Source organism: Notothenia rossii (genome assembly GCF_949606895.1).
Source record: "Notothenia rossii genome assembly, chromosome: 1".
Classification (NCBI taxonomy): domain Eukaryota; kingdom Metazoa; phylum Chordata; class Actinopteri; order Perciformes; family Nototheniidae; genus Notothenia; species Notothenia rossii.
Window position 1 is genome coordinate 93,975,524 of NC_136912.1, and position 20,000 is coordinate 93,995,523.

General features: G+C 40.1%; 1 protein-coding gene across 1 annotated transcript in view; it reads left to right on the top strand.

The window, feature by feature from the left end:
- The window catches only part of agbl4 (AGBL carboxypeptidase 4), a 420,169-nt gene that overhangs the window by 276,294 nt on the left and 123,875 nt on the right, over window positions 1-20,000 (top strand). Inside the window, exons 6-7 of the mRNA XM_079651018.1 lie at window positions 6,336-6,375; window positions 8,975-9,087. Of these exons, the coding sequence (XP_079507144.1) occupies window positions 6,336-6,375; window positions 8,975-9,087 (153 nt within the window). The remainder of the gene's footprint in view (window positions 1-6,335; window positions 6,376-8,974; window positions 9,088-20,000) is intronic.

The following is a 20,000-nucleotide window of genomic DNA, read 5'->3' on the forward strand; positions in this document are numbered from 1 at the left end:
GTCAACCTGCAGTAAACACCTGAGTTCCTGAGACACACAGCTCTCTGTAAATAATGATGTAACCTTCTTGGAGTTTCATGCAAGTGTGGCCTTCTGCATCAGGTCAATCCAATTAGTATCTGTTAAGCTGTCAGCAAAGGAAAATTATACTTTAGTTGCATTTAGATAACAAAAGTTGTGTTGATATATATTGTAGAATGTGCAAACTTATTTAGTTGATGTTAATATTGTATTCTATTTGATCTTTTGTTTGACATTTGTACTACTAATTATCTTCTTTTTTTTTTTTACCCTTTTAATGCACAATTTTACTTTAAATTCTTATCTTAATATAGACAATTATTTATTTATTTTATTTTTATTTGATGGTTTTATTGCACATTTTATTTGTTACTAATGTTAATATAATAATTATTAATTAATTAATTTATATTTATGATTTTCTTTTTCTTTTTTTTAAGTTATTTTAATATACATTTAAATGTCTTATTTAAAAATATATATTCTAAAATCGCGCAACTGTACAAAACCTCATTTCCCTCGGGATAGATACAGTATTCTGATACTTAGAGACAGTGACAATAATACCAATTCCCTTTTGATTGAACCTCACCAACCTGGAAGTAACAATAAAGAATAATAATAATATACTTAGTGTTGGGTTCAGTCTTTCACAGAGTGTGTTCTGTCGTTATAGAAGTGAGAGGACAGTGGACACGCACTCGAACCAGGGTGTTATCCGTCGGCTGTTTGATAAAGATTCATTCAATCCTATTTTCTGCCTTGAAATGATTCTGCTAATGTAATTCTCTCTCTGTGTGTGTGTGTGTGTGTGTGTGTGTGTGTGTGTGTGTGTGTGTGTGTGTGTGTGTGTGTGTGTGTGTGTGTGTGTGTGTGTGTGTGTGTGTGTGTGTGTGTGTGTGTGTGTGTGTGTGTGTGTGTGTGTGTGTGTGTGTCAATATGTCTTGTGAGGATTTTTGAAAGATGGATTTCTGGATGTGCTTTAGAAGTAGAAATACAGTCACTCACGTAGAGAAGTAATTTAGAAATGACACTTCAGTATTCACCCTACTCTAGTTTGACATGCACAGAACTGGAGAGCCAGTAGAGGGTGCTACACAATTCAAGTGGAAAATGTAATCTCATATTCTAATAATTTCATTTAATACCTCTTCCATTTCCAGAAAACTTTGCACAGGACAGATATATATATTCGTTGTATCTTATACTATTCCTTTATTTAGTATTGGAGAATTAGTATTCACATCTCAAATCATTCTCTTGCACTATTTTATTGGTTTTATTTGATTTATGTCCTATATATATTCATGCTGCACTGTCGGAGGAGCCTGTGACTTCAGTTTGTCATTGCCATATCTACACTGTAGCTAATGTGCACATGACATTAAAAGCCTTGAACCTAGAAGTATTCTTCACTACAGACAAATCATGCACATTCAAAACTAAAATAAAGAAACCATAAAAAGTCCACATGTCAAAATGGTCGTTTCTATCCTGCAGACAGAGTAGGATTTACCAAATCAATCTGAGTGTACATGCAGTGTTTCTGCTATAAACAAACGGTTGTAGTATTTTCTGCTGTAGTGATAGTGGCCAACTGTTGTTGTTGAAACAAGGCGTCAGCGAGGGGAGAACTGGAGGTGCAAATGTTTCTGTGATGTTATTGATTCCTGCTGCGGCTCCATATCTGACCCACTGTCGAGAACCACAGGTGGTGGCAGCAGTGTGTGTGTGTGCGTGTGTGCGTGTGTGTGTGTGTGTGTGTGTGTGTGTGTGTGTGTGTGTGTGTGTGTGTGTGTGTGTGTGTGTGTGTGTGTGTGTGTGTGTCGTGTGTGTGTGTGTGTGTGTGTGTGTGTGTGTGTGTCTGATCTCAGCTTGCTCTCTTGTTGCTCTGTGTCTCATGTTGTCACAGTGACCTCTACTGCTTACATGCTCACCCCCATCATCCACACCTCCTGATACATTGCACTTTATTTACTTGTATTACTTGTGTTTGTTTGTTTGTTTGTTTGTTTGTTTGTTCACCATGTAAAGCGGCCCTGGGTCCCTTGAAAGGCGCTATACAAATGTAATCTATTATTATTGCTGGTATACATATCGACCAACATTTAAATAAGCGAGTGTCTTCTCTGTCACTCCTCACATACTTATTTACATACACATAGTATGTGGGGGAAACTTCTGAAGCAATTGGAAAAAGGCCTCAAAGAGACACGAGGAGAGCTGGAGCTTTGATGCAAACACTGACGGTTTATTTGGAGTTACGGCCGGAGAATTCACAAGAGAGGTGGTGTGTCACGAGGTGACACAGCGGTTGCCAAAACAATTCTGAAGAACTCTTTCTACGGCTCGAGGTTTTAACTAGTTCGGAGTGTAATAATCAACATTCTTCATCAGCGAGCTCTCGTCCATAGGAAAGAATGTGTGCCAGGGAGCCTTCGTCCCTGAACAGTAAACTACCTCATGGCGGCTTGTGCTCTGTCATAGACATTATATTTCAATTTGACCAGGATGCAGTGACAAACATATTTGGGAAGGCTTAGCCCTCCCTAGCCTACAGTACCCGCCGCCCCTGAACTACGGTTCTAGTTGAAGAGTTTGTAAATTAACATGAACCGAAGCTGTTGCCTGGCAACGCAATCGCACAACGTCACGTCCGTTAATTCCACATCCACACGCATGGATTAACGTCGATTTAATACATTAATGTAGCCTTTGTTTCTGCTAAAAGAGGTGTCGACCAGCTGGGGCAACAAGAAAATCGGCGTAATCGAGTGTGACTATTAAAGAATAAATCATTATTATATTAATATTGACAATAACAACCGACCTTCGGGGTAGCATTTGCTTGGCATTTCCGGGTATTTCCCCACTGGTTAACATGGGACGAAATCATGACATCTTCACGTCTCCCAGCATGGTAAATCGTCACATGTTCACGTCTTGCCGTGATATCGGGTAGGGTGTGTCACGAGTTGACACAGCGGTTGTCAAACCAATTCTGAGGAACTCTTTCTGCAGCTCGAGGTTTTAACTAGTTCGGAGTGTAATAATCAACATTCTTCATCAGCGAGACTAAAGCAATATGGACCCTGAATCTAACTAGAGCTGTCGTCCATAGGAAAGAATGTGCGCCAGGGAGCCTTCGTCCCTGAACAGTAAACTACCTCATGGCGGCTTGTGCTCCGTCATAGACTTGGCAGCAACAATGCGCCCAAGCTGCTCCCCCTTAAGAGAGATAGCAGCAATACCCAAGGCCGTAGAGCTGTGCCGTGGGAAAGGAGACAGTGAGAGGAGAACGTGATGAACTGGGTCGAAGGTTGAATACCTAAGCAAATTATTCCCCAACAATCACATCAAAAAAACACAATAAAAAATTATATAAATATACTTTTTTTTGTTTTATCATAGTTTAGTATGCCATAAAAGTTATTTTATACAAAAGGTAATTGTATGTTATGTAATTTTCTTTGGCATACTGTTTGTTTTTTACAATATTTATTTATTTATGATGCTCTACACTTTGACTTTTTCAACAACACTAAAGTTTGGAAATTATAGAAAAAGTTGGGAAAAGGACTTTATATTTTGTTACTGTGCATTTGTAATTCAACATGTATATTTTCTACTGTTTAATTATTTCTATTGAGATGTTTACATTTTGAAATGTTTATTTATAGTCTTTTAATTTGTATTGTGTACATTGCTTTGTCTTTTTATGCTGCTGCAACGCAAACATTTCCCGAATTGGGTTCAATAAAGTACTTTCTGATCTTATCTTCTGCTGGAATATTCTCCCCTCGGGCACAGCAGAAGCATCGTTGGCTCTTTTCAGTTCTTAATGAAGAATCAGCTCTTCAAAAAATCTCCTTTAAACGTCATTTTCTACACGGAGAATAACGGCCCCTGCCATCTCTCATCATTTCGATTTTTATTTTTTAATAATGTGCTTTCAGACTCACTAGCTCAGAGTTGTGCTCTTTGCTCACTTTACATGTCTGGATTCTGCTCAGTAAAACATAATTACATCCAAAATATATACAAAATATATTAGAAGAAATAAACGAAAAAATGGACATGATTCGATATGTTGATGAATTGCTGTCTTTGCTCTTAACTCATGCATACTTATGTTCTCTTTGGTATGAAGTACTTTAAATGTCAGTCCAAAGGTTCCACATTGAATTAAGCTAGACGTGTGACTAAATGTCATTATAAAAGCCATGGCGTCTGAAACTTTGACCATTCCCTTTCTGTTTAATCATTCTCATACATATCAGTATGTAGTATCTCTACTTTAAAGAGTCCTCTCCTGCTGATGTTCAGGTGTATATCAGTATGCAGTGTCTCTGCTTTAAAGAGTCCTCTCCAGCTGATGTTCAGGTGTATATCAGTATGTAGTGTCTCTACTTTAAAGAGTCCTCTCCTGCTGATGTTCAGGTGTATATCAGTATGTAGTGTCTCTACTTTAAAGAGTCCTCTCCTGCTGATGTTCAGGTGTATATCAGTATGTAGTGTCTCTACTTTAAAGAGTCCTCTCCTGCTGATGTTCAGGTGTATATCAGTATGTAGTGTCTCTACTTTAAAGAGTCCTCTCCTGCTGATGTTCAGGTGTATATCAGTATGTAGTGTCTCTACTTTAAAGAGTCCTCTCCTGCTGATGTTCAGGTGTATATCAGTATGTAGTGTCTCTACTTTAAAGAGTCCTCTCCTGCTGATGTTCAAGTGTATATCAGTATGTAGATTAGCCTATCACGTACAATGTGTTGCAGCGCTAGAGAATAGAAGCGTGAGCGTTACATAGTGACATCATTATGGAGGCGTTTCAGGCAGTTTACAGAAAAAGGCCAGAGCACTTCTTCCCATAATGTTGCATTACAGTGTTTGTAAATTATATTTGAAGTTATTTAAGCGTTACACCCAGTGGGCCCAATCCCAGTCATATTGTGTATTTAAAGAACATCTTCTAAATATTTGAAGAAGTGTCTCGTAGCCTATCAGAGAGTCCCACTCCAGGCGCTGTATACGAGGAGAGAGAAGGCCTCTGAGAGCCTCTCTGCTGATCCCTCTCAGAGACTGGTTTGCATGAAGCTTGAATATTAATGAAGTCCTAAAAGCTGGCGTTGACTGTGACCTCTCCATAGTGTAGGTCTAACACACACACACACATACACACGCACACACACGCACACACACACACACACACACACACACACACACACACACACACACACACGCACACACACACACACACGCACGCACACACACCCTGCATCCTTTCCTACGATGTGAAGGTCTTGTTTCCTGAGGGACTGGAAGATGAGGAGGGTTTAGGTGTTGATTACTGCAGTGCTGAACTGTCAAGTGTGTGTGTGTCTTGTAAGTTTGTGTGTGTGTGTGCGTGTGCGTGTGTGTGTGTGTGTGTGTGTGTGTGTGTGTGTGTGTGTGTGTGTGTGTGTGTGTGTGTGTGTGTGGGGGGGGGGGTGTGTGTGTGCGTGTGTGTGTGCGTGTGTGTGCGCGTGTGTGTGTGTGTGTGTGTGTGTGTGTGTGTGTGTGTGTGTGTGTGTGTGTGTGTGTGTGTGTGTGTGCGTGCGCGTGCGTGTGCGTGTGTGTGTGTGTGTAGGGAGGCAGCAGGTTACAGAGTGTATCACGCCATAGCGCCTCCTCTAGACTCCTTCTCCACTGCTGGAGACATCAAGTGTAAAATTGCACTCTAATTCAAACACTCTCCATCAAAACCCATAAGGTCACATTTTGCACACACAAACTCTATGAATAAAACTACACATATATATTGGTGCAAGATTGTAAACTGTTTTCATTGGATGGCAACAAGACTTACTTTAACAGAAGCTTCAGTTAATTGGATCTCAAATGATTCATTCAATATAACATTGGAAATAACTCATTCAAATGCTAACGAGAGTAATGCAATGGTGAATTAAGTTCAAGGAGTCTTTTTTTTTTGTCAGCAGTCTTACAAGACAGTTAGAGCACAGTACATCCTAAAACTTGTGAAAAATATACTACAAATATATATGTGGATTGATCTACCATCAATCTACTGCAAAGGGTTAACTACTAGTACTACTGGGCTCAATAAGTAGAGTTTCAATATTCAAATATTCCGGGTTTTATTTCAATTGAACAAGATGAAACAGGAAGTACATTAAATACTGTACAATGAAATAAAATACTTCCTTTTATTATAATATATCAATATGAGGAATGTGCTTTTGACACAAGATAAATACCAACTATTGATAATAATTTTGGGACATTTGTCTAACTTTGTTCTCTCGTTTTCCTTCCAGCAACAACGGCGTCTCGACCTGTTAACCATCACCAACATGGGTAAGTCCCTGAGTCTTTTAACTTCACTTTTACCCCCGATGCGCCCACACCTCTCTACACCAACACCTCTCCACCACTGATGTGAAACCACACTGTGACGCTCCCACAGGAAACCCAGCGTCAGTGTACCTCAATGTTTTCCATGTGGCATCATATCGATCTGAAAGAAACATGCCGTGTGTTTCCTGCAAACCCACTTTCCAAATACTAAAAGCTGCTTTCTGGAAGCAGCTTTCCTACACACACACACACACACACACACACACACACACACACACACACACACACACACACACACACACACACACACACACACACACACACACACACACACACACACACACACACACATACCATGTATACATCACTTCAGGGGACATTACATTGACTTACATGCATTTCCTGGAGGCTTATCCTAACCTTAACCATAACCAACACATGCCTAACCTTTAACCCTTACCCTAACCCTTACCCTTACCCTTACCCTTAACCTTACCCTAATCCTAAACCTAACCAAGTCTTCACCCTCAAATTAATGATTCCCCTAATCGGGACCTCCATTTTGTCCTCATAAGGGAGGCGAGTCCCCACACGTGACTATGTAAACAGATTTAGGTCCCCACAAGTATAGTAATGCTAGGCCACACATACCCACACACACACACACACACACACACACACACACACACACTCATACCATGTATACATCACTTCAGGGGACATTACATTGACTTACATACATTTCCTGGAGTCTTATCCTAACCTTAACCATAACCAACACATGCCTAACCCTAACCCTAAACCTAACCAAGTCTTCACCCTTAAATTAATGAGTGACTGTGTAAACAGATTTAGGTCCCCACAAGTATAGTAATGCTAGGCCACACACACACACACACACACACACACACACACACGATTGCACATGTACAGTAAGTATAAGACCTAGCACAGATAACTTAATGCCTGCGCTGTGGAAAACCCTGAAGCTGAATCACGGCTGATTCGATGGCTGCTGGTCAGCTAATCTACAGTATGTGTTTTAAGGGACGCTGTCTCATGATGTGATATATTACAGAAGTACTGACCCAAAGCTTTTCTAATGGGATAATAAACCATTCAGTTAAAGCCAGAAGGACAAACATGCCCTGAGGCCTTTTCTACATGTGTGTTTAAGTGCTTCAAGAGCAGGTCTTACAGAGCACATGGGAAGACTTTATACTACTTTTGGGATTATAAAGGGATTTATCAACAGGTCAGATATCAATCAATGTACTTAAACAGTAATTATCACAATATGTATTGTAAAGTTCTTCTTCTGATCCAGATTACATATGTGGTATGTCACTGGTTTGATGGAGATATCCCACACCAGTAAATGTGTTTGTTTTGATCTGATCGGGTTGATAGCATTATTAGGTTTTTATTATACTGTTATTATGTGCAATGCAGTCTGTGTTTACTCTGACAATGTCCGGAGAATCAGCTCTGCGCATTGTCCGGAGTTTCCTTTTTCATTTATTTAGCACACAACAGGATATTGTCAGACGGGTTCTCACTTATAGGAAACATCACGCTTGGTAAAGGCATCGGGTGGTACTCAAGACGATCTCTGTTCACCCTTTCTTTATTCTGATTTCACGGCGGTTGTATAGAAACATCATCAACTCACTTGCCGTGGATTTCCCCCGAAACCTCTATATTTACATGGGTTCAATTCTACATTACATAGATATTGTACTAGACAAGCTGAAAGCGTGAAGTGTGTTTTATGTTGGGTCTGAATGAGTTTGACATTTGCATTCAAAACAAATTTAGGGATTCAGTGCATGTGTGAAAGTACACGCATCCTCGATAGAGTGTGTTGTTTGTTTTTATGTTCTTAAAAGTTGCTAAATCTGATGTAATGCTCACTTAACCCCACCTCATTTTACTTGCTGTGTGTTTACAAGATATTTTCTCTTTTAATATAATGAAACACTCACATATGCTCCTGAAAGCCTCCGGTCTGCCATCTGAAATACTTTCATAAACACAACTGAAATGCTTTGTGGCTCATACCGACAGAAACTCTCACTAAAACTCAGATAAATGCACGTTTAAAAGTCTCTCATGTGTATCATTGAAACTGTATCATAAACATGTCCTATCATTTATTCACAGCCGGTTGCCTACAATATAAACGGAAACAACTGAATCTTTTTATGAACGCTTTTAAAAGGTTCAAAACGTGATCCCTCTGGCATGAAACAATCATAAACTGATAAACATAATAACTTTTTAAACAAATTAAAAGAAAAAAATTGGCATTGTGTGTTGGGAAACGTTGACATGTTGAACACTTCAGTAAAGAACATGAATATAGCACTTTATATTTATGAGCATATGTATTGTTTTGTTTGTTCAAAGCTTTCTTTTAACTCTCAGTCTGCATCTGAACGGTAAAATGTGTGTGCAAAGTATTTTGAATTGCATCCAATATGCACCTCACACACACAACATGGAGCCGTCAGACTCGCATATGGTGCTCCAATTTGACTGAATGTGGAAACAAAAAGTAGTTGCACTCTTTAAAATCTATTTCAGTCTCTCACTGTAGAGAGGCAGCTGCGAGAACGGGGGGATTCCGCTGAGATGGAAAGCGAGGAGAAATTGGAAAAAACGGGGGCGGAGAAACAGATGGGGACGCAGAGAGGATACGGAGACCCTTATGTCTAAAGTATCTGTGTGATCTAATCTGCTTAGATTAGAATAATGCTCATGTGAGGCCCATGAGACCGGGTTAATTTAGCGGGTTTGTGTTCAGCTGTTCCTCAGAGGCAACGCTCGCTCCTCCACCTTCAGTTTGACACTGAATACTTCATAACACCTTTGATGGTCGAGTGCCCTTTTCTAGCATGGACACAAGCCACAGCAACAAGGAGGTCAGATATGTGTTTACAGGAAATATTGAATGAAAGGGGAAGGTTTGGTGAAGATGATGAGGAATGTCGTTGAAGGGAACGATCGAGTTAGGGATGAAGGAATTTAAGGAGAGATGGAGGAAGGGTGTAATGGATGAGGGTTGAAGGGATGAAGTTGGAGTTGGAAAGTCGGAGAGATGAAGGGAGAGAGATAAGAAGGGATGTAGGGAGGGACGGGTAATTGTAGAACGGATCTTTCGGGCTCCGGATATTCGGTAGTAATCAGCAGCGAATATTCGTTCCGCATGGGGGTGGGGGGGGGGGGGGGTAGTAATCAGAAGCGAACCGCTTCGACACGTGTATTTCGGTTTATTCACGGCATTGTTTTTGTTATTCTACAGTATTGTTGTTTTATAGTTATTTGTTAATGTAACCCAATTTGTGTTCTTTGAAATTGAAAAGGATATCGCATTGTGTTTGTTACTTCCGTTGTAGTTGTATATGTCTTAAGTGTAATTTGGCTTGGCTTCCTATTTTGTATGGACATGCTTTTATTTTGAAGGAGTTAGCGCAGTTGACAGGAAGTTGTTGTTGCTATGGAAACAATGTGACGGAGATTAATGGAGAAAAAGTCATATCTACATAAGGACGGAGAAAATAAAAAATAACGTTTATAGTTAAGTGTTAGCACCCCCCGAAGAGGCACAAGCTCTTACGTTGATATTGGAGAGTTCAATAAATAAAAATTAAAAAAACGGGGGAAAATAACGAATACCCGAATAACGAAATTGAAACCCGAATAGTACTCCAACGAACGAATATTTGGATATTCAGGTACAACCCTAGTAGGGATTGATAAAGGGATGACTGTGTGAAGAAATAGGGATGAAGGGATGAAGGGGGTGTTGATGAGAGTCATTGAGGATGAAGCTATGGAGGGTGTTAGGGATGAAGGGGTGTAGGGAGGAAGGGATGAAGGAATCGAAGAGATGTGGGGAAGGAAGGATGTGCGTAAAGATGAGGTAGAAAGGGGAATGAATGAAAATGAAAATGAGGGTTAGTGTGAAATTAGAATCGAGAGCTTTCTTGTAGTCTCTACTTATTTGTTCAACTTAAACTATGCAGAAGTTCACCAAACTTCAAACAAAAGACTTGAAACTGTTGCCTCAAATGTTAGATAAGTATTTAGTGTGTGTACTTTACATACAGTGTGTATTCTTGCTGTATTTAAGAATGGAATTCGGGGGTTTGATATCAGAAATCTAATTGAAATGCTTCCCGTTTCCAGGCGTTTGAGCCACAGAGCAGGCTGTCTTCAAGGACACTTCTCTGATCACCATCTTTCACATGTGTGGCCTTTGAATCGTGTTTATATTTACGTTTCTATCGTCTCATTACAGCAGAAGGTATTTTTGCTAATGCTCTGAGGTTGGTAAACTCCAGATGGGTTGTCAAATGTGATTAACTCAGGACGGACTTCTGTCTAGCCTTTCTCCTCAAAGCGCTCCTTGGGTAATGCACTTTGGAGACATTGGTTCTTACAAACTATCCACCAAAATAAAGAACTGAATTAATTCAAGGCAGCACAGTTTTGGCCTCATGCTCTATTTCATATCCATAACAAATTATTTAAATGGTAGCTAATGGTTTTAAGGGCTTTTTAGATACTGTGGGGAAAATATACATGCAAGTCCTGACTCAATCTTTTCCATCACTGAGCTTCTTTTATTGTGTTACACAAAGTAGGAAGTCCTTCTCTTCCATTTAAGCTCCTGCCGCCTCAGAGGTCTCTGCAGGGATTCATTAAACTGTCAAAATTGATAGCAAGAACAATCAGATTGAAATTAAATGTTATGCAACAGGGAAAGTAAAAGGATCTGAATGCCTGCTGCACTCAGCAAGGTTATGTTTTACTTTGTTGCTTAGCCACACTTCAGCTCTCTGTGGTCTCTTAAATGTGATTAATGGCACAACAACCTGATACATGCCTTCGTTGGCTTTACTTTTGCTACAAAGTTTTACTTAGGTGATAATAAAACAGACTGTGAGAAAAAGACCAACACTGTAACAGTCACTTTAGGCGCTTTCACACCTGAGTACTTTCCACAGTATAGTTCCGATATAGTTCCGAAAATGTGCGTTCACACGAAAAAAATCCGTAACTAGAACTTAGTTCATGAGAACCTTTCCCCCCCTTTTCAGTCCCTGCTAGAGAGCAGTTACTTTCATGGGAGAAAAAGGTTCCCATTTCTGATTGGCTGGGCGGATTGCAAACCACGCCCCGTAAAACTCCCAAAAAGTTTTGTGAAGCCGCCATTTTATTTTCCTCGCATTAGCATTATTAGCATTAGCCCAGCGCACAAACGCAGAGAGACTAACTTATGGCAACACAAAATAAAACATGGGAGCGGTGGAGTGATGAGGAGGTGTCGGCTTCTACTTCTACTGAAGCCAGTCCCCAACTCCGGGGACTTCCGGCCGGGGACTCCGGGTGGCAGTATAGGCCGTGAAGTTGTTTGCGGCCTGCCAGTAAACCCAAAGCAGAAGAAGAAGAAGTGACGTCAGCGGCTTCATTTGCCTAATCCTCCCTCAGGAACTTATTCTGGTGTGAACGCAATTTTCTCTTTAGTTCATCAGAACTAAAGAATTCTGATGAACTAAGTACGGCAAAGAACTTGGTATGAAAGCGCCTTTTGATGCAGAAGCCCTGACTGGCAGGTTAGTAAAAAAAACAGGTAACATAAAAGTAGGTTAAATACAATATGTAAGGTGGGGTAGGTTATTTTGGAGAAACCAGCTCGAGTTCGCTAGAATTTGAAAATACACAGCCGGAGAAAATCTGCCACTTCCTCACAGAGCCCCTCCTCCAACACACACGAACGCGCACATGACCAATGAGGGCACGAGATAAGTTTGTGCACAGATGGAAGGCTGACAGGCAGGTAGGCCATTCAGTTACTTTAGCCGGGCCGGCTCAGATGACTGGTCGTGCTTTTTACGGCGCCACGGCTTCCACAGATGTCAAAGCACTTCAGATATTCATTGCTATCGGGATGTTAAGAGCATTCTATGGTATATAACAAAAAGTGTATCTCGAGCCGGTTTCTCAAACTAACCTACCCCACCTTTAAGTACCTAATATTAGGTTTAATCACGATTTGTTTTGACCACATCATTTACATAACTTCTTTCATAAGGGTAATTGTTTTTCTTTTAACTCCAAGTTTTTTAATCATATCTATATAACGGCTTTGGGGGTTCATCCTGAAACATTTTCCACCTGTTGGCACTACATAAAGAATAGTCATTTTAAAACATTAGCCTGGTTAAACCTTCTCCCAATTAAACATCTTTTGAGTAAATATTGCCCTGATCAAATTAAGAAATGAACACAGATGGAACATTTATATTTCTGTTGGATTCGATGTTTGAAAAAGGTTTTAATATTTTATTCATTTATATTCTTATTATGTTATTTATATCATACTTAGGAAAGGGATTGTTTTCTCGTTAGTCATGTGCAGTGCCTTGTCTTTTATCCTGCTGCAACGCAAACATTTCCCGTAACTTGTGCATCTCCTTCTCTTTGGACGAGTTTACGTTATATTCCAGTTGAACTCCAGGTGTTAGTCTGCCCCCACAGAGGGTCGCTATCCACTGAAATAGCTTTCAATTATTTCCCCCTGAAAGGTGTCTTCGTCTGACGGTGAGCAGCTCAGCGTGTAAATTATTGCAGGTCATTATTCAGGCTGTTGTTACGTATGGCCTTGAAGGGAAGTCTATTATATTCTTAGCTCGGCAGACATATTTTATCCTGCCCTGCTGCTTATTGCTATTCACAGTAAGTGAGCGGACACACACGGACACACACACACACACACACACACACACACACACACACACACACACACACACACACACACACACACACACACACACACACACACACACACACACACACACACACTGCACACGGTGAAGGTTATTATGATGGCTGTATGGAGAGCAGGTGAGCGTTCAGATGAGTGACTCTGATAGGGGAACACAGGCAGGACACCCTCTCCTTCTCCCTCAGATTAAAGGAGTTTCCGCTCCTGCGCTCCCTTTCTCCTCGTCATCCTCTCTTCTTCCTCAGCTCGTTCGACTTGGCGTCTCTTATCTACCTCCATTCATTAACAATCTCAAATTATCGTGCTGCTTTTGTTTCTGCCCTCTCTGCCTTTGTATTATTCCATCCTTTCTCTTTCCTTCATCTTCCTGTCTCGTCTTCAGCGGGAGGAATCGCAGGGTGTGGACGAACTAATAGGCACATAACGCACCGTGTGTGAGGGCGAGAACATATTTGATAAAGACTCTCCTCCTGCTCCTCCATTGGCCTTTTGCCTCTAATAGCGTTCATTAGCTGCTCTGAAGAAAGACTCACATGTGTCCACGCACATGTAATTGAGTGTATTCTGCATAAAACCCTGATATATACACGTGGCGCAGAACAGAAAACACACACAGGTTATCTCTTTACTCTCACTTTCTCATTGCACACACACACGCACAGTGACTCCCACACACAGCCGCACTCAAACCTCACTCGGCCCTCTTTAATTGGACACTTGAGCAGCGCACGGTTGCATCTGGCTCCTGTTGAACACAGCCTGACATTTCAGACTGCTGACCTTTCCAGCCCCGCCACAACTAAATAATGATTAGTCCTGGCAACTGTTCCACCACAGCAGCAGCAGCAGCCAGGTACACACACACACACACACACACACACACACACACACACACACACACACACACACACACACACACACACACACACACACACACACACACACACACACACACACACGCACGCACACACACACACAGTTGAAGGCAGCACAAAACAAAGCAACAAAAACACCTGCATGAAAGGCTTTGTCTTTTCAAAGGGAGAAAATAGGGCGCAGACATTGATTCGAGAGGCCATTGTCATTCTCTTGGTTTATCGATTAGATTGTCCTTTTCCATATCTGCAGTCAGCGCCCAATAATGTGTTGTTCTAAATTAGCTCTGCTTGCCTCTGTTTAGTTTCTCATTTCCCCCTTTGTGCGCTCTGTATTACAGTGGGGGGAAAAGGTCAATCATATTCATGAGATCTGGACAGATTTGGAGAGCGAAGGGTGTGTGTGTGTGTGTGTGTGTGTGTGTGTGTGTGTGTGTGTGTGTGTGTGTGTGTGTGTGTGTGTGTGTGTGTGTGTGTGTGTGTGTGTGTGTGTGTGTGTGTGTGTGTGTGTGTGTGTGTGTGTGTGTGTGTGTGTGTGTGTGTGTGTGTGTGTGTGTGTGTGTGTGTGTCCAAAGCAATGAAGCAGTGTGGAGATAATAGGCAGTTCTCAGATCTCTCGTCTCACTTCTCCCCTCCATCACTTCTCACGTTGTATCTCCATTTCCTGCTGTTTCTGTGCAGAGAGGCTCTGTATTAGCGCCTCTATCTCTTCCCACAGACTCGCTTTGTGTTTCCTGTTTTCCTCTCTTCACACAGAACCTCTTGTTGAGGTCAGAGGTCACATTCGGCTCAGCCAGCTGCTCACGCTGTGTCTGAATCCATCATACACACATCTACATGTCTGCATAGTTACAATATGGAAATGTAATGAGGGGCATGGGTATAAAATGAACAATGATATTAAGTGTAAAGCTGATGGGTACAACAGTCATTTGTTCAGCCTTATTGTTTCCATGGAAACTCCCTGATCTGTGCATACGTTTAAAAAAAATCAAAGCATCAAAATTTAAATTAATATTAAGATAATAATAATAAATAAATAAAATAATATTAACAATATTTAAAAAATATGTAATGAATAATAATAATACATAAATAACATAATAATACAACATAATAACATTACAAATATTAATACAAATAATAATATTAATAATAAATAAATAAAATAATAATAATAATAATTATAAAACTTTAAAATATGTAATAAAAAGATGAATAACAATATTAATAATAAATAAATAAAATAATAATACAACATAATAACATTACAAATATTAATACAAATAATAATATGAATAATACATAAATAAAATAATATGAATAATAAAACTTTAAAATATGTAATAAAAAGATGAATAATAATATTAATAATAAATAAATAAAATAATAATAATAATAACATTAAAACATTTATAATAAAAAGATAAACACAAATAATAATATTACCTAAAATGTCTTTATTTTACATAAAAACAGAACGCATTTAAAAACACACAGAATAATATAAACAAATACAACTCAGACATAAGGAGTAATGATATTTTTTGTTTTCAAAGCTTCCCAAATAACCATTATTTTTGTTCCAATGTGCATCAAATTCCATAGCCAGCAACACAAATGAAAACGGTTATTTTTGGCAGTGTTGGTACTGTTAGTTGCTTTATCAAAAGTGCATTTACTTTCCACACCCTGGAGCTGATACACCTCGTTCTCAGTGATTAAAGAAATATAATTAATGTGGAGAAATCCCTCAGTGCGTTTACCAGCTACAAATCTAAATGAACAGCAATGATTCAGAGGTTCAGTTATTACCTCATCCTCTTAAAATAGGCCTCTCAGATCTATTTCATACTCTCACCAGAACAGTAGACATGATAATTAGGTTTCCTACCGGGATGGCACTCGCTCAGATTGCCAGGAGGAGCAACAGTTAATAAAACAAACACAGCATTAGGAAAAATAAGGCAGCCGTGGAAATTGGTTTGGCTGTTATTGCAGAAAAACACGCCATCAGCAACAAGCTTTTTGTCTGCCTACCAAAACACATTATGGTCAACAACAAAAACACTAACCTCATAAACTGAAGGGAAATAATATGAATGCAATGAACTCAAAGAAACACATTTTAATTTCTGTTTTTAGCGGAAATGTAGTTTAAGCCTCTCAGGAGCCAGCATTAAAGAGGTGTATATCAGTATGTAGTGTCTCTACTTTAAAGAGTCCTCTCCTGCTGATGTTCAGGTGTATATCAGTATGTAGTGTCTCTACTTTAAAGAGTCCTCTCCTGCTGATGTTCAGGTGTATATCAGTATGTAGTGTCTCTACTTTAAAGAGTCCTCTCCTGCTGATGTTCAGGTGTATATCAGTATGTAGTGTCTCTACTTTAAAGAGTCCTCTCCTGCTGATGTTCATGTGTATATCAGTATATAGTGTCTCTACTTTAAAGAGTCCACTCCTGCTAATGTTCAGGTGTATATCAGTATGTAGTGTCTCTACTTTAAAGAGTCCTCTCCTGTTAATGTTCAGGTGTATATCAGTATGTCGTGTCTCTACTTTAAAGAGTCCTCTCCTGCTGATGTTCAGGTGTATATCAGTATGTAGTGTCTCTACTTTAAAGAGTCCTCTCATGCTGATGTTCAGGTGTATATCTAAATAACACCCTACAGGGAAAGGAGAACCCCCAAAAAGCAAAATAGAGCCTCTTAAAAAGTTCCTTTGTTGCATAACACGTGTCAGAAAAAGGCGTAAATGTTCTGCAGTGTGAACATGGGGTCAGATTCAGAGTTTGTATATTCCACAATGCAGCAGCAATGCTTCTCCCAGCCATTTAATAGCCTTCCTTTCTGTAGATGAGAGTCTCCGGGCAGCCATCCAAACGGGTATACATCATGTGTTTATGTCTTTGCTGTGGTGGTGGTGGTGATGCTGTTGTTTTGAATATGATGAATATTTGTTGGGCCTCTTGCAAATTGCACTCATGGAGTTCTGTCACACGGGTGTAGTAATAGCTTCCTTCCTGCCTCTAAATCCTGTGAAAGGCTGGCCTCATGAAACACAGGGTGAAAATGCAAACTCTTTGAGGTTTAACTGTTTGGCTTTGAAGTTAACCCCTTCATGTGTACTAGTTTATTTATTTTTTAGACTTTCATCAGCTGATCTCTATCTGCTGTCCAAATCCCCTCTTAGACGTACTCTGAAATCTACACTCATGCATTCGTCTCGTCCTAATTAATGTAAAACTCAAATAAAAATCCAGATCTAAGGGTTGAGTTAAAGCCAACAAAGTAGTGGAAGTTTTGTGTGTGGAGCGATCTTAAGCACCCAAATGCTAATTATGATCTTGTCGCTCCTTTTGAAATAGAGAGACAAGTTCTCTAAGATCTCTAATTTCTTCTTAATGTGCTCTCGCTGCGTCGGGCCTCCTTGAATTGTTTCATACAGTAACAAGTGGCAGCAGTATGTCGGTGCAAAGAGTTGGACAATTCAGAAACAATTACATTTAGCGATTATTTTCGACTGTTAGTGTAATAACGATTCACTATATTCAAATATTGAAGATTTAAAATAATTATTCCAAGGCTAGTCCAACAATACAACACAAAAAAATACAAAAGTCATTTAAAAAAAAAAAAAATTAGTGCAAGAGAAATGCATAAATAAGAAACATTTTTTACGTGAAATAGAATAAGATAAAATAAAAACAGAATTTAAAATGAAGTACTGTAAAGTGCAGCTTATTGTGAAATCACAAATAAACCAATAACATTTGTATTTGTATTGAAAAGTATATTTATTTGATCATGGTTGCGTGGACCTTTAAGCCCCTGTCACACTGTCCCGAAATTAACACCCGATGGACACACGATTAAGGAAATGTTCAAATTCGGCTCTGATCGTAACAACATCGGGCCATTCGTGAGGGCATCTTAAGCCATCGTATGACCGCCGGTGGAGTTTCTCAGGCTCCGGCAGCAACTTCGGGAGCGGTGGCAACATCTTTGGCATCACAAAGCATTGCCGAAGGACCTTGTGAAGGTTCATGTTCGTGTTGACTTCGTGTGTCCATTTTGCCCTTCGTAAGGCATTCGTGAGGGCATCTTAAGCCATCGTATGACCGCCGGTGGAATTTATCAGGCTCCGGCAGCAACTTCGTGCTTAAGATGCCCTCACGAATGTCCCGATGTTGCTACGATCAGAGCCGAATTTGAACATTTCCTTAATCGTGTGTCCATCTGGTTGTTCTATTGCACAACAAAAGTCATGTAAACATATTATGTAAATAACCCAATTTGTGTTCTGCGAAACTGAAAAGGATATAATATATTATTTTGAAGGCGAGGAAGTTGTTGTTGCTATGGAAACAATATATCTTCTACCTATAAAAGACGGAGAAAGTAAAGAACAATTTCGGAAAATATCAGCACAGTATCATAATACTTTAACATAATTGTTTGTGTTACTTTCGTTGCAGTTGTATTTCTTAAATGTAATGTAAATGTTGCCTTCGTGTGGTTCGGGGCCATCTTGGTGCAAAATTCACAATTCCATATTCGTGTGTCCATCGGGTGTCCATTTCGGGAAAGTGTGACAGGGGCTTAACCAGAAGTCTGTAGAAGATGATTTGTTGGGCAGCACCACAACACTTGTATTTGAACATTCACCCTAAAAGATATTGTGCTTTCTGTGTTTTGAATATTACCTTTTTAATATAATTTCAATAAATCGTGAGGCCCTTCTGTGCAAAACAACCAGAACCCGTTTAGCCATTTTGAAGCTCTGTCTTAAATACTCAATCCAACAGCAAGTGTAAAATATTCCGGACAGTTGTTCTGAAGGTGAAAGCCTGAAACATCGTGTTCAGCCTCCTGTTGGTTCAGACCGGAGCTGATAGAAATCTCTGGGCGGCTCCATCTCTGCGAGGTTGACTGACTTTTCGGGCTTGAGCGCTGCAGAGATTTGTTTTTAGTGGCACCTTGAGGGAGGGAGGGAGGGAGGGAAGAGGGAACACGATTTCAAAAGAAAAATCTATCAGGCTTTTGTGTAAATGAGCAGCTGGGAAAACAACACTTCCTATTATTGCCCTAATTATATCCTTTCTCTGAGAATTTGCATATTTTATCTCCCTCCTCTTCATTATGAGGGACCGTGCTCCTATTTTGATGTGGTTAAAAAAAAACACATAAAACAAACAAAGAAGGAGATGAAGGATGGGAGGGAGAGGGGGGTGGGGGGGGGGTGCGTTGGCCGCTTTATATTGAGTATTTTCCAGTTGATTTTGCAGAAGGCTTCTCAGCAGCGTAGCTAAATAAGCAGCAGCATACTAATGAATGAAGAAGGAGTGTGATAATTCACCAGATGAAGAGGAAAGGGACTGTGTGGAATAGAAACCAGACGAAACACGAGAGCACGTATCTGTCCATAAACACTGTCTCTCGCCCATATGGCTGAAGGTGTTTTTTTTATTGTCAAGCTTATATAACTAATGCTTAGAGTAAATATTTTCTGTGTTGCAAATGCCGCAATTTCACGCCCTGTACACACAGTTAACCGTGTGTTTCATGTTTTGGCATGCAGAGAAAAGCAGAGAACTCAGAGGACAGTGAATGACAGCGTAGACCTCTTCCTGAAAGGGCGATGTGGCGGTAAACAGTCTGTGAACAGGCTGTGGGCTCTGAGATTATTTCTTTGTCAGCAGCAGAGCCACCAGTGTTGCTCAGAACTGCCGTGGAGAAAATCCTCCAACTGAGGACTGATTGGATTTTTGTTCCAGGGAGCCTTTTGTGTTAGCAGCATAGGGACTAGATAATAGAGGTTGATGCCACTCTGTCTGTGTGTTATGGCTGCTGGATTGAGTTCTCGGACTGTGTGTGTGTGTGTGTGTGTGTGTGTGTGTGTGTGTGTGTGTGTGTGTGTGTGTGTGTGTGTGTGTGTGTGTGTGTGTGTGTGTGTGTGTG